The sequence below is a fragment of the Manis pentadactyla genome, chromosome 8 (assembly GCF_030020395.1).
Source record: "Manis pentadactyla isolate mManPen7 chromosome 8, mManPen7.hap1, whole genome shotgun sequence".
Taxonomy (NCBI): domain Eukaryota; kingdom Metazoa; phylum Chordata; class Mammalia; order Pholidota; family Manidae; genus Manis; species Manis pentadactyla.
This window is the reverse complement of record NC_080026.1, coordinates 121,873,036-121,888,925: the sequence shown is the minus strand read 5'-3', so window position 1 is coordinate 121,888,925 and position 15,890 is coordinate 121,873,036. Positions and strand designations below refer to the sequence as shown.

At 41.5% G+C, this 15,890-nt stretch overlaps 1 protein-coding gene across 1 annotated transcript in view; it reads right to left on the bottom strand.

Annotated features, from left to right (window-relative positions):
• Positions 1–13,582, bottom strand: part of RBM20 (RNA binding motif protein 20) — a 177,334-nt gene extending 163,752 nt beyond the window's left edge. Inside the window, exons 1-3 of the mRNA XM_057505391.1 lie at positions 13,512–13,582; positions 12,831–13,461; positions 12,492–12,754 (exon numbers count right to left, since the gene is read on the bottom strand). Coding sequence (XP_057361374.1) covers positions 12,492–12,754; positions 12,831–13,461; positions 13,512–13,582 — 965 coding nt within the window. The remainder of the gene's footprint in view (positions 1–12,491; positions 12,755–12,830; positions 13,462–13,511) is intronic.
• Between the last annotated feature and the right edge of the window lie 2,308 nt (positions 13,583–15,890).

Below are 15,890 nucleotides of genomic sequence, written 5' to 3'. Positions count from 1 at the left end.
TGTAACCAGTTCTCCATGACGGACATGTTTTTTCCCCAAATACCAGATACTTGGTGGCCCTTACTGAATCAGTACTCAGTGTTCCCTCTGCTGGCTTTGCAGTACATGGAGTAATTCTTAGTGCCACTCTTTAAGCCATATTCAAAATAAACTAAGATAATTTTGCAAGAAAAAAAAAATTACAAAGGAATGTTCATACCATTTACTTTTATTAGCCAAAAACTGTAAACAACCTAAATGTCCATCAACAACTGAATGGATAAACAATTTATGATATATCCATAAAATGGAATACCACTCAACAATAAAAAGGAACAAATTTTTGATATATGCAAAAAAATAGATGAACCTTAAAACCATTACACTGAAAAAAAACCCACAGAATGGGAGGAAATGTCTGCAAATCAAGCATCTGAGAAGAGTCCACTATCCAGAACTTAAAAGAACCCTTACAGTTTCACAACAAAAAGATAAACAACTCAACAAAACAAATGAACATAACAGAAATAGAGTCACAGACACAGAGAAGAGACTGGTGGTTACCATGGGGGAGGTTGTTAGAGGGCTGGTGAAATAGGTAAAGGGGATAAAGAGGCACAAAATCTCAATTATAATATAAATTAGTCATGGGGATGAAAGTATAGCATAGAGAATATAGTCAATAATACTGTAATATTTTTCTATGTTGACAGATAGTAACTACACTTATTGGGGTAAGTAATAATGCAAATAATTATCAAATCAGTATGCTATATATACACTTGAAACCAATATAATATTGTATATCAACTATACTTGAATTTTTTAAAAAGACAATATAAAAATGGACAAAGGACTTAAATAGATATTTCTCTAAAGAAGATACACAAATGGCTAATGAACACATGAAAAAATGGTCAATATAATTAGCAACTAGGGAAAGACAAATCAAAGCCACAATGAGTTACTACTTTATACCCACTAGGATGGCCATAATTTTTTTTAAAAAGGAGAGCTAACAAGTGTTGGCAAGGTTGTGAAGAAACTGGAACCTTCTTTCATTGCTGGTGGGAATAAAAAATGGTGCAGCCATGTTGCAAAACAGTTTTCAAGTTCTTCAATAAATTAAATCCAGACCTACCATATGACTCAGCAATTTCGCCCCACGATACATACCCAAAAGAACTACAAACAGATGTTCAAGCAAAAACTTGTATACAAATGCTCAGAACAGCATTATTCAAAATAATCAAAAGGTAGAAACAACCCCAACCCATCAACTGATGAATGGATTAACAAAATGTTGTCTATACATACAAAGGAATATGATTCAGCAATAAAAAGGAATGAAGTATGTGTGCTGCAACATAGATGAACCTTGAAAGCACTATGCTGAGTGAAAGAAAAGTGTAATACAAAAGGCCACATATAGTGTGAGTCCATTTATATGAAATGTCTAGAATAGGCAAATTGATAGAGACAGCAGATTAGTGATTTCCAGGTGTCTGGAGAGGGGAAGAAATGAGGAGTAACTGTTTTATGGGGACAGGGTATTCTTCTGGGGTGATGTTAATGCTCTAGAACTAGATAATGGTAATGGTTGCACAACACAATGACTGTGCTAAATACTACTGAATTACACTTTAAAATAGTTAAAATGGTAAATGTTATGTGTATTTCATCACAATTTCAAAAAAATATTATTTCCCCAAAAAATCATCATGCTGAGTTAAAGAAGCCAGCCAAAAAGAAAAAAAAAAACACGTACATATTGTGATTCTATTTGTATAAAATTCTAGAAAATGCAAACTCAGCTATACTGATAGAAAGGAGATTAGCAGTTGCCTGAGGGGTAGGGGAGTTACAGGAAGGAGAGAAAGATAAATTATAAGAGGCATAAAGAAACTTTGGGGATGATAAAAATGTTTATTACCTTGACTGTTTGATGGATGCTTTAAACATGAAGCTTAGTATACTTCAATTATACCTCTGTAAAATTGAGAAAAGACCAAAAGAAGTTTTAAAAATTATCATTGGACCTCTTAGACTTAAATTTCTATTTGAAATACATTGAGGAATTCCCTGTTTAAAGAATCATTACTGTAAACTCTTTCACAGGACAAAAGCAACAGTTCTTTCCTGATTCATTGAATCTATCAAGTCTGGGTTTTACATACAATGGTTTATTGAAGCAAAAGAACACCTGTAACAGTGTCTGCTGAGACCATCCAAGAAATACATCTGGCAGAGACTACACAAACTTGATGTGACCATGTTTTCAGTCCGGAATTCTTGCTAGGAGCCTAGGACATTTTAATCATTGCTGAATACTAGTTTTTTTGAATTGGTTTAAAAATGGTCTGGTAGAACTTGGCAAATGCTCACTTTGCAAATCAAACTATTATCGTATCTGTTATTATTTTAGCACATGCTGAGAGGATTATAAGTGTTTATATACTCTCTGTGAGCATCAATTCAGATATTGCCTAACATGCATAAAAAGCAGAATAAGACAGTGAATCAAATGCCAGGGTCAGATGTGCTCAGGGAATTTAAATTGGGATATGGATTTCACTTTACACCAAAGGCATACTTAAAACTACAAGAAAAAAAGAGAGGGAAAAGGAAACAGAAAAGAAATGTTAATTGGATTGCTTGGTTTTTCTCCAATTAAACTTTACTTACGTTCAAATTTACTTCAGCAATTTTTTCTAAAATAGTTTCTTTTAGGTGATGAGTTTTCTGTAAATTACTTTGAAGATACAGATATTTACGTAGAGATTATATGACCATCTAAATTTACACAACATTCTCTCAGATGAGCCCCACCCCTCCCGTTCTTTCAAAAATACTGTTTTTCTTAGCTTTGCTGAACACTTGTATGCTTGTGATTTGGTTTTCTCATCTGTAAAATGAGAATAACAACACTCACCTCACAGCATGACTGTTGAATTAAATGTTTAAATGGATTAAAGATACCCAAAGTGCTTAGAACAGGAGGTGGCACACAGGAAACATTCAGTAAATGTGAGTTGTTATTCACTTTATTATTGTTCCCTTTTACAGATGAGAACACGGAGGCTCAGGGTTAGTAGTGGCCAAGCTGAATCTAGAACAAGGAGTATGCCTGCTCCTGATTCTTTTCACTACACACCACTTTCCCCACCCATGCATATTTTGTGCATGAAAATAAAAGTACCAATCTGGAAGAGGCAAAAATAGCTGTGTAACTTAAATCTACAAAGCATGAACAAACTGGTAGTCACAGACCAGCTCCAGGTCTCACCCAGTTAGGCTCCAGGCAAGTCATCAGTCATTTTTAAAGTCAGCTTCATATAGTGATTTTGAAAAGGAAGATAAAAGGGTTTTGCAAAGACTTGACTTGGATTCAAGAGGATGACTAAAAAAATTGTGTGATCTGGCAAAAATCACATTAGCATCCACTCACTGCCATTAGCCCTAAAAGGGATTTATATTCACTTTGTATGGACATTAAAAAGTTCTGAAGCCGTGACAGAACGCATGCTGTAGAGGTTAAGTGGGAAGCGGCTGGCCCATCAATTAAGTCCCTATCATGACAGGACTAGAAAAATCCTTAGACTCCAGATAATATGTTGGGGTGATACAAAGCAAACATCTTTGCAAGGCTGTCAGATTTAAACTACATATCCAAATAATCCACTCAAAGGTGATATTTAGCTACTGAGTTCCACATATTTCACTGAAGATTTTTTTTTAATATGGTGAAATTAAAAGATAAAATCACTAGATGAAAGTTTGTTGGGAAACAAGATATTCAGAGGGTCTCATGGTTTCACTCTCACAGACAGCCTACTAATCACAAAGAGGAACATGTCCCATTGATGGATATCTGGCCGTGACCATGTTAACCGAGGGATCAAACTTAGTGGAACACACATTACCCATTGCATGTCCTTATGAAAATGCTTAACCTGAATCTGGTTATGAGGAAACATATCCAGATCATGGTTCATTCTATAAGACAATTAGCTTGGAATCTTTCGCCATGGAGAACAGAAAAAGCCAGGTACACTTGCTAAACTAAGACATTGTAAACCAATACCCTTGTGAACCTGAATGCAGAGGGTTTAAAAATAGCAATATGAGACGCTTTTCAGAAAAAATTTAATTTTTCAGGAAAAAATTAAAAGCCTAATATTTATTAGAAAAAATCACTTAAGTAATACTAATTTACTCAGATATGATAACAGAATGATTGTTATACAACTCACTTTCAAAAGTTTAGGGGGGAGATAATTCCCGCTCTGCTTCTGTTTGGTAGGCTGAACAGAACATGAGATGACCTGGAGAGACCCAGTATACTGTCAAATGCAGAAAAGCCTGTGGGGAGGGGGCAGGAGGAGGTAAGGAACCCTAGGACGCTTTTCAAAATCTCCTTGGGGGATTTGAGCCGACCAGAACCAGTAAATAAATAGTTAGTTTAAGAATGTTCTCCATTTCTCTCTTCCCCATTTCCAGGCAGACAAAAGGGAAGCCCAGAGGAAGACACAATACATAAAACGATGAGGATTCCTATTCCTACCTGACCACTACCTTGCTTGTGTAACCTTGAACAATTCACTTGACTTCTCTGATACTCACTTGCCTTCCCTAGAAAAACTGGAGGGCTGAGCTAAGGCAGATCCCAGATGCCTTTCAGGTCTAAAATCCAGTTCAGTCTTAAGGACAGTGCAATACCAACAGGAAATGCCTACTGCAATTTTTGCTTTTAAAAGTGGAAATAGTTTTGTTGTCTCTATAAAATTAATATATGCTCACTGAAAGTATAAAAGAAGAAAAAAGACAAATCACCGGAATTGTACCTCCTGAAGTTATATTTCTTCTTTAGATGTTTTTCCAGGCTTGCCAGCACCTGCACACATACTCATACACATTTTTTAAAAGACATGAAATCCTGTATACATGTTGTTTATATAATGGAATCAGTCTAATGACTGAATGGTACATGATATTATACATGCACACATTTTATTTTCTCAACTGAAAAATATTTAGGTGGTTTCTAACTTTTTGCTTTTCTAGGCAGCGCAGCAATAAATACCCTTATGTTCATCCTTATTATGTATATAACTTAAAGTCTACAAATCAAGATGGAATCACACAAGTCATCTCCCTTTTCATGCAGAAGATTTTAAAGAGTATCTTTTCAAGTACTGAATAAAGGCTGTCCATAACTGTAGGCTATCAGTGATCCCTGCTAGTCCAGGAGGATGCAAGGACCCCGAGAAGAGCCCATCCTAAGGAGGCTCTGGAAACATCTGGTCCAACATTTTCAGACAACAATGATCTCCTCGCAGTGTTTTTCAGCCATGTGCTCTGGGATGGTCAATACAGTCCATACTGCTGACTGACTGCACATCACCGAGTCCAAGTCCCGGCAACAGCTGCACTCCTAGAAGAAGTCTGTAGGTCCTGTGTTTACATTTTCGGTCTCTGAAAACAATAATCTCAGCAAACACTCCCACCTGCTTCTGTTTAATACAATCCAGTTTAGATACATGGCAACTACTGGATTTTTCTCCTGAAGTGAAAACAGTACTCTTTTTGCAAACTCAAGTATCCACTTTAACATTCCAAAGTAATTAACATTCCAAAATAACTGTTTTATTTTTTTAATTTTCTAGTGATTAGAAATATGAAACAACCTCCTTTTCACTGACAATAGTGTCCACTTCTCTGACTTAAATTTATGTCACTGATCCAAATAGTCTTCGCAAATGTTAAAACATTTGATTTTCTTTTTGTAGTTATTGTTGTTGCCATGAGTGATCAATCACACAACCACGTCCATTCCTAAATGTAACAAATAGGGGATATATTCTCTGTCAGATGTATAAGAGAGGGGAGGCATGCTACATGGATGTTCGATCACTCAGCAATATTCCAGGAGATTTGCATAATTTTAGTCTTGGAAGGAACTGCCATTGATCATTTCCAAACCCAGGAGAGGACAGACAGATTGGGAAGGTTAATTGGCTTGTTCAGGTCTCCCACTCCCGGCCCAGGGCTTTCTTTTCCTCTCTGACCCTCTTTGTCAGGAACCCAATAATTCATTTGGAGCAATGATGCTCATATTACACTTACAACACCAGACAGATCTCAAATCATTTGACTGAATAATCAGTTAAAAAATAAACTAAAAGAAGAACTTGATGAAATTAATAAGACTTTAAAATACTATATATATTACTTTGTCTATTCCTTCAATGTCATGACACTGGAGGTAAAGTTGAAGGGTGGGTCTAATAAGAGCCAAAAACATATTTGGGAGACAGTCGACAGACAAGTTACAAAATTGAAAAATGTTTAAGATGTCCAGACAGCCTGGAATGGAGGTTTCCAGGTTTGGGCCAGAATGAGAAGTGGCAACTGCAGACCGATGGGTCATTACTGTGATGGAGAGAAGGCAAGTGCAAAGAAAGGCCATGGCAAGTGGCCCTGCTGCATCCTTAAAGTAAATACCCACATTAAAGGAGGGAAAAGTGGCATGAAAACTATCTTCATGGGGTGACAATCACCCCCGAAACATATGCATGTCCCCCAGCCTTTTGTTTCTAAATGCATGGAAAAATGTACTTGGCAAATGGAACTAAGAGTTATTAACACATCCTCAAGCAAGTTGCTTAATGGCTCTGTTTTGCTCAAAAAGTATGTTCACATCAATAGGCACCATCTCCCTGACGAATCTGTTGTCAGCAAGTTGGAAAAGTTGACTTGTAAACCATTAGGGACTTATTTATCTTATAAAATCCATAAGAAATTATAGGAAAAAAGAGGATCAATTGACTTAGCTGTAACTTCTGCTGCAAACACTTTATCATACGAGATGGATATATGCATCATATTAAAAATACACAAATCACTGATGGGGGATGGGTCCTTCCCTTCCACCTCCTCCTCAAACAGCTGTTAGTGATGATTTGTCCCCAAACTTGCTGTCTGTAAATGTCAAAGACTGAAACCTTAGTTGGATGGAATTTAAACAGTGACCACCCATTAAGCCAGGCAAAGTATTACCCCACCACCCAACATCCCCTTGGTGGTGTTGGAAACCAAATTCACATTCCTGATTCAAAAATGTATCTTCTTAATTAAAATCAGAATTTCCCAGTCTTCTTACCAGTAGGAACAAGCAATATGGCCCTGCTGCATCCTTAAAGCAAATACCCACATTAAAGGAGGGAAAAGTGGCATAAAACTATCTTCATGGGGTGACAATATTAGGATTCCAGGGTAACACACATATTACCAACATCCAGCCAGGTTCATTAACCAGAAAGGAAATTGCCATGTGCTCCTTTCTACAAACCAGTAATTATACCATCTTTGCCCTGATTCTGGAAACAGATCGCTTTACTTTCTGTAAAACTTTTCAACACACTGTTGCTACACACAGCTACTAGTCACTCATACCAGCTGTGGACCCACGGCAACTTTCCCCTGTTAAAATACACAAAACCATATCAGTATGACCATCCTAAACAAGAAAATTACTGTGCCAGGAAATAAAAACCAGATTAAGTGGGACTTTGCCTCACAAGAGACCCCTTCAAGCTTTTGTCTGGCAGGGGAACCAGGGTGGCTGCAAGGAGAGCGGAGTCCTGCCTCTGAATTTCTCTGTGGAGTTTAAACTCCACTATCTCAGGCTTCTTCCATTTTTTCTCTCCATGTTTAGTTCAGTCCGTCTTAATTCTATCCCTTGATTAGACCCCTGTTTCTAATGTTTTGTAGATTCTTGTTTATCAAAGCTGTGAATTGAGCTAAATTGGTTTGTTTACTTGAAGATTAGCTCTTGTGGGCAAGGAAGAAATATTAATTTAACTGGAGTTGAAAAATCTACAGCCACAAGAAAAACAAATCAGAGAGAGAGAAACTGGATAATGCAGGATCATTTCACTTTGAGTCAATCCTGGTGGGAGTTTTTTCCCCCTGGTAACTTTGCAAACAGGCAAGGAGATCTTAACAGATCAGAGATCACATTTCAACTAGAAGATTTGGGCATTTAAAATTATTAATTTGATAAACTGTTAAGAAGATAGCAAAAGAATAAATGGATAGAAGAATAAAATAGGTGATAATTTTTTCTTCTTTTTTTCCCCTACATCCCTGGCATTAGAACAGCTCTGTGTACACCATATGCATAGTCATTTACCATGACTAATGATAATAATGTACAACATTTCATCATACTGATCTCTTTGGCAACTTTAGAAAAACTTGTAACTGGATGGCTATACTTACTATCTAAAACTACTTATCACAACAAACCCTCAAGAAAAAATTCCTTTAAAAAAAAAAAAAAGACACATTTAAGAGGCTTTCAAGAAAAGCCAAGAAACTTTTCAGTATTCTAAAAGAACCCACCCTCTCTCCTTCTCTGTTTTGGGTAAACAATCCTCTCAGATGTTTTCTCCTGATGAATGCTTGTTTTACGTGCAGTTTAAGATGGTGTTTAAAGTTTTCAAAATTCTTTCTACGAAAATATCTGTGTTTCCCCTAAAAATGGACTCAAACCGATGTTAGAAGCTGGCACAGATGTTAGAAATTCCAACCTCTTTCCAGAAAAGGACCAAGCATGAGTGTGAGGTAATGTCCCTTTTTGGCAAATTATTCCCTCCCAGATTCTGTATATAACTGTCGACATGCCCGTCAAAGTGGATAGACATCACACACAGCTTGCCTGTATATCATCCCCTAAGAGTTACAAGGAGATCCCTCCAAATGCAGAATGTCTATAAAATTATCTGCAGAGTGACTACTTGTAACATTTTCTCTACTGAATCAGGGGAACACTTTTCTCTGAAAACACAGTCGGCCAGTGTCCTAACACTATGCCAAAGACTATAAACTTTAGAAATCAAAGCTGGATTTATATCTTTATAAGTCACAAACACATGAAGGTGACACTACTTATCAAATACTAAAACTTCTTCTATTTTTATAATATTCACTGCTTATCACAGTGAACTGGAAATGAAAAAATGTCATCTATATTCAAATTAAATATGAACCCAATGTCATGCATTAGGAATATTTCACTGCAGACCAGATAATTTAAGAAAACCACCTGTGTGTTCACCTCATAGAAGGTGTGTGTGCTTCTTTGGTTAAATTTCACCGTAATTAGAGGCACACTGTGTAGTTACATCTGGCAATTAATTTCAACATTTCACACAGAATTGAGTGGCTGTATTTTCATTCCAAAGAGTTTTAAAACTTACAACTTAAAATTTTTATTTCCAATGTTTATCAAGGTTAATAAAATAACCTCTTATAAATCAAGAATTAGGTTTGATGTTAAAGCACAAAACTAAAACATAAAGTACTTTTAGAAATAAAATATTGTGAGTGTTAGAGAAAAATCCTTATAAACCTTTCACCGACACACAACAATGCTGTCTGTCTTTTGCTAATATGGAGAATATATTTTAAGTCCCCAAATTATTCTGACTTCCTAAACGCATCCCAAATCTCCTCTTAAGGTGTTACTTATATTTCTTATTGCCCAATGGCTTACATAATGTGATACATTTTATCCAATAATATCTCCACATTGGCCAACTTTGAAAATATACATTAAAAACAAAGAATTTACAAGGTATTATTTCTATGTGTCTAAACATGACTGATAATCTTTATAGGTAATGCCAATATTGGCCAGGAGTCAGGGGTTAACAAGAGCAGAAAGGTCATGGGCGATTCTTGAATGAAGCTGAGAAAGCAATCATAAGAAAACTAAATGTACCTAAGTAGAACAAAAATAATCCACAGAAATTAACTTTCCATGTAATCTTCCTAAGTACCGGGACTGGCTTCCACAAAACAAACACCAAAACCAGCCTCATTATTCATCATCACACCTTGTGTGTTTAGCTACCTAAATGTAGTATACAGCAGGTCTCTTATTAAGACCAAATATGACATACATGAATAGGAATCAGTTTTTGTTATGATCGTGACTATTGTTTTACCAAAGTCATTGACTTTGCCCAAAATGAAAGCTGTTATTAGTAAAAATCAGTAAACACAGACATTAAGTGAAAAAATTCTTGTAATCCTTAAACACTATGCAACATAGAAGAAGACTGATACCTTCATCATTTTGAAAGACATCAAAACTTCTCTTGCAACTTACACAATAACCACACTAAAATAACTAGAAAAAATATAGGTTGCCCAGTAAAATGTATTTACTATGCAATACACTCGAGGAGAATTTCATCCAAAACTCCGGCGCACAAAATTCTCAAAGCAAGAGGTGGACAACTAATTTTGAGACTGAGAACAATCTCCCCACTACTCTTTCTCAAAGATGACTGATGCAAACAGCACCTCATAACTACACAGAAATGGTGGCTCAGATTAAATTATGCAAACGTAGTTTCAAAATAACCTGCTCAAGTTTCAGCGCATTAAAGATGGACCTGCAAAGCATTTGCCATGTTATGCCTGGTTCCAGCGGAATTTTAGTGGGTACTGAGGGAAGTGCAAACCCCAAATTATCCTTATAAAGAAAGACTTTGAAACATAAGCACACAAACACCAAATCCCATGGGTATATGCAAAGGCCTTGGACCTGGCCCCTGAACACTAATCTGTCACCAATGCAAAACAAAGAGAGCCATCAGATACTGCTTAAGGTCTCCATCCCGACTGCTCGCAGAAGGGGCCATGTTTGAAAAGTTTGGTCTTATCTATTAAAGTAAAATATCCCAGAGACAGAAATGGGAATGAATTTACAGGGTAAATTATATATTTATCTGGTAACTGAAATACACTTTAAATGATTCATTTCCCACAAAATGGCATTTATTTTCAAACTGGCAACATTCCATAACCAGCTACTCATCTATGATGATTTTTTTGTGAACAGAAAATTCCTAGTTTTTTACTAATTAAAAGTAAATGATAGGAAAATGCAGGGTGATTACAAAACCAAAGCAAACTCAATTAACTTAATGTGCAGCTTAATGTCCAGTCATAAGACACTGGCCCAGTAAGAAGCACATTAGGTGTCTCCCAATTAATAATTAGTCAATCTGTTTTGGGGGTTTGTTTGGGTTCTTTTTAGTAAATAAAGTTTATGTTTGAGACATATTTTTCTCTGCTATCTTACATTTATATTAAGGGTTAAAGGGAAATTTTAAGTAATGATGTACTTAAACTGTCAATCATATTTAGTCAATCTTAGCTGAAGTAATTTGCAAAACAAAAGGAACAGAATAGCAATACAAAACGTATTTTTTCAAATAGCAACTTGTGAGTAGTTGAAAGTTATATAAAATCAAATCAAAGCAAGAAGTTGTCATAAATGAAGCTTTAGTATTCTACCAGTCAAAAAAAGGGAACCATTTTGTTCTGAAATATGATACTAGCGTTCTTTAATGTCCAACTTGAATTTTCACTATTCTTTCTGTTACATAAGTCAGTCTTAAAAACAATATTTAAATGCCATTTACTTCCACGTACACCCATCACTGGTTATTTCTCTTACTGCATTTTTAAAAGTTTGCCTAACTCAAAGCATCAGTACAGCAGCGCTGGGAAACCTCCGCTCTGTCCCACACGGTTGGTTTCGCTGTACTTGCGTGCATTTCTCTAGTTTGTCAGTTTTGCCCAAGCACTCCTCATTCAGACTTCCCTATACTTCTTAAACTACTTTTGAGGACTTCATTGCAAGCTCAGGGAAACCTTTAGGAGAATAAAGATCTTTCAAACAAACCGACATTCTAGGCCTTAAACTGTCAAAATGTCGTATGAATGGATAGAACATCACCGTTTTACTCTTATGACCCCCAGAGGGGCTGGAGGAGCTTCTCAGGGCTGTTGAGCACCCCCAACCTATTCATGCGCTGGGAGAGGCGGCGGGGAAGAGTCGCGGCCCCAGCCCACGCTTCACCCGCTCACCAGATGGTGAGTGACATTAACTGAAAACGGTTGTGCTGCTGCGAACTCTTCGCGAGGAGGGCCTTCTTGAAAAGTCCGAACACTTCTTTCAGGGCAAAGCAAAATATGTCTGCAATCCCTCACCACCCTTCTCACCGACGTCACTGGCTGACTTCGGGGCACCACGCGCGGCGGCTTCTCCGTGGCGACACTCAGTCACCGTCGCGCGCGCACTCCCGCACGGCTCTGCATACATCCCTGCGGCCTCCCGGGACCAGAAAGATGACAGATAGTCTCTGGGCCCTCTTCCCCAATCTGAGCTATTTTAGTTCAAAATAATTCAGTAACGCCCTTGAAGAGAAAGGAAGAGGGATAAGGAAAAGCAACATCATTTTCCCCAAATAACTCGGCTTCCCTCGCCCCAACCTGAGGAACAGCCAGAATGACACCGATTCCTCCGAAAGAGGGCACGAAAACTTCAAACGCGAGGCGGCCGAGCGAAGTTGAGCCGGGACTGGAGAGATGAAGCTCAGAAGGGGGCGCCCGGGGCATGCCCCCTCGGCGCACCCCGTCCCCCCTCTTACTTTTGGATAATCTGGGGTAGGCCGGCCTGGGGCGGCGGCGGCGGCGGCTGCATCCCTCGCGGGCATGGGGGCGCTGGCGGCGCCGGGGCACCGGGCACGCTGCGGGCATCTCTGTCCGGTTGCTCCGGGCCACTGGACTCCGCGTCCTGGCTCATGGCTGCGGCCAGCACCACGCGAGGCGAGACCGGCCCGGGCTCGCGGCAGGAGCGCGCGCGCGAGGGGTGGCCCGGGGAACGGGCGCTCACTGGCCGGGGTCCCCGCGCCTAGTCCCCTTGTCCTTCCCGGGGGCGCGGGGAGGAGACGCGAGGGGCGGGGAGGAGGCAGTCCCTGCGGCGCCGCCTCCTGCTCCTCCCGCCGCTCCCGCGCGCCGGGCCGGGCCGCGCGGGGGTGGGGGCCGGGGGGCGGTTCCCGGCCGGAGGAGGCTGCTCCGCGGCCGCGGGCTGCTCTGCCGGGGTGGTCGCCGACGCGGGCGCGGGGATCCTGGAGAGACCGCGGCGCGCGCCGTCCACCGCCGCGCTCCCTCAGGGTCCCGGGCCGGCGCTCCGCCGCGTAGCGCTCCCGCGTGAGGCGGCGCCACGCACGCCAGCCCGCCGCCCGCCGCCGGGCTTTCGCCTCTCCCGGGAGCCGGGCGCCTCTGGGCTGCCCGGCGACGGCGCGCGCGACCTCGCGCGCTCCTGCCCAGCGGGGCGGACGGAGCGCGCCCGGGCGTCTGCGCGCATAGCCAGTGCGAGGCGCACCGGGCTGGGCAGGTCCCGGCGGCTGGAGCCCCGCCAGCAGCCCTAGCGGCTGAGGGGTCCGACCCCGCGGGGGAGAACCCGGACCTCCCCCAGGGCGGTGGGACTTGAAGCCCAGGTCTTCGAAGACCAGGCCTGAGGGCTCTCCAAATTGGCAGTGCCAGCTGCTGAATTCAGGGGTCCCGGAAGCGGCCGGTGGGGCCGCCGCGTTTCTCTTCACTTTTCCCTCCTCTTCTCTACAAGACCCACCACGATCCCGCGAGCGCAAAGACGAAACCAAGCGTACGTTTTATTCTTGTTATTTAATGACGAAATCTCAGTGGAAATGTAAAGGCTGAGGAGAGAGTTCGCCGACATCGCGCCGCCTCCATCAGCGCCTCTGAAGCTCTGTCCGTTGGCCCTGTGCGCGAGCTCCCCCGCGGTTCACAGCTGGGGACGCCGGCTCCTGCGCAGAGCAGCCTCCCGGCAAGGGGCCGCCCAGTGTCCCCGCGCGCGCGTGGAGGTCTGGGGAGGCACCTGGTTCGCAGAAACATCTAGGAGCTGGGCAAAGACCGCAGAGACCAGTTACGCAGGAAATCCTTCAAGTCCGTCGGGTGCACGGGTTTTCTAAATCCTGGCACCCGCAGCGTGGGGAAGAGAGAAAAGGTGTGCCTTGGGTACGTTGGCAGCGGGAGCCCAGGCATGGTGCCCCAGGGCCGGGAAAGAAGTTTGCTAGAGATCTCAAGCCCACCCATCCTCCCGTGGCCCCGAGGGGGAAAATTCTAGAGATGGGTTCTCTGGGACCTGGCAACTAATTCCTTGAAAGACGCCTTCTCTCCCCAGCCTGCGAGTTTGTGCCAACTTCCCTGCCAACCTCGGGAAACTAAGCTTCCCTTGATTCCTTTCATCCTGCCTAGATTTCTCCCCCTCCCTCCCTCTCTGTCCTACAGATAAAATGTCCTGTCCACTCTCTCTCCCTCCTTTCTCCTACAGATAAAAATGATACATCAATCCTTTTATTCATAATCAGAGTTAGAAAAACTGAATCTCATCAAAAATCCCAGGTACAGAGGTACTGATTGCTGTCCGCATTTCACAAATGAGGAGGCATCAGGGTGATTTGTTTGACCATACTGGCTAACAAGAAGCCCTTCCAAAGAGTCTTCTCAGGCTCTGAGTGGTTAGTTCTTCATCTTTAGCTGGTATCACTGAAGTCCTGACTACCATTTCCATTAAACTCCACCTCCGCCACCCCACCTCCTTGGTTGAGGGAAGTTATCTGAAGTTAACATCACAACACTCCCAGAAACTAAAATTAAAACTTTCCTATGCTTTCATGGAAGTCCCTCAGAATCCTCCAAATGCTTTGCGAAAAGGGCTTCTTAGCCAAAAAGATAGCCCTCTTTGTACCAGCAGAGTGACTTAACCCCTCCGTCAGTTACCAAATACGGAAGTTAGGAATGCCCCGCTAGCACAGTCACTTTAGGATTAGAGATAATGTATGTTGCATGTTTGGCTCAAGAGGTACTCAATCCCGCAGTTACTACAAACACGATTCCTCTTCTTCCAACCTGGTAGCCAAATAAAAAAACAGACCTCAAACTTCAGGAAGCTGGGTGCCTGGAAGTCACAGTATCTATAACTAAATCCATCCCCATAGCACTTCAATTGGCAAAGGAAGGAAGGAAGGAAGGGAGGGAGGCCATATTATATCAGTCTATCTCAAAAATAATATATAAGTATGTGTGACAAATAATAAAGTAAATCCAGGCATTCGCTTGGCTTTTCTTGCATCCTTTCTGTAAGTGAAATTTTTAAAATTAAAAAAAATGGATACAGTAATTCACAAGGTGTTTTCTGGAAATCCCATTTCTGTGATTATAGCTTAATACTTACAATGACATGTTAGGTTATAAATGAAATTGCAATCAAAGCAGAGGGGAACGCTGTCACAAAAAAATAAAACAAGTTCACATCCTACCTCAGATCCCCACAAAATGTTGTCAAGGATGATAAGGAACAAGCATTTCCATTTTGCAAGTCAAACATTCAGTGTATTAAGCAGTTCCAGTGAGAAGTGTTTTTTACCTTAGTTTATCACTTCTCTCCAGGAAAAAGAAGCCCCCTAAACTGGGATGACAGCCATTTCAGGAAACTGTAGCAGTCTTGATTTTGTCTGCCCTGTGTCCCCACTACCCCACCCCACCAGGGTGCCCTTCACAGTTGCCCAAGTGAGAGAAAGGCTGTGTGAGTCACCTGACTTGACAAACAGGCAGCGTGACTGGGAGGTGAGGGCTGGTAACATCTCTCTTTGCTCTGCGGCAGAAGCATCCTGTCCCTCCTGACCTAGCAATAAACCATGATCAGGCAGTGAGGCTTTGCTGTTGATGAACATAGGGAGCATTGAACAGGAGGCAGCTGCTAAGGGCTTTCATAGATTATTGCTTACTTCGTGCTCACAAAGACCCCGTGAGGTGGCTACTGTTACCCATGTCTTAGAACTGAGGAAATGGGGACTCAGTTGGCCATCAGAACTCACCCCCAGTCGCCTGGCTCTTAAGGGGCAGGAGAAGGTCTGCAGTGGGGTGGGTGTGACCCCAAATCTCATCCACTGCCCCCCGCAGATGTGGAGCTGACAGCCCACTGTCTTCTGCTGTGACGCTGCCTGCATCTTCCAGTGAAGGTA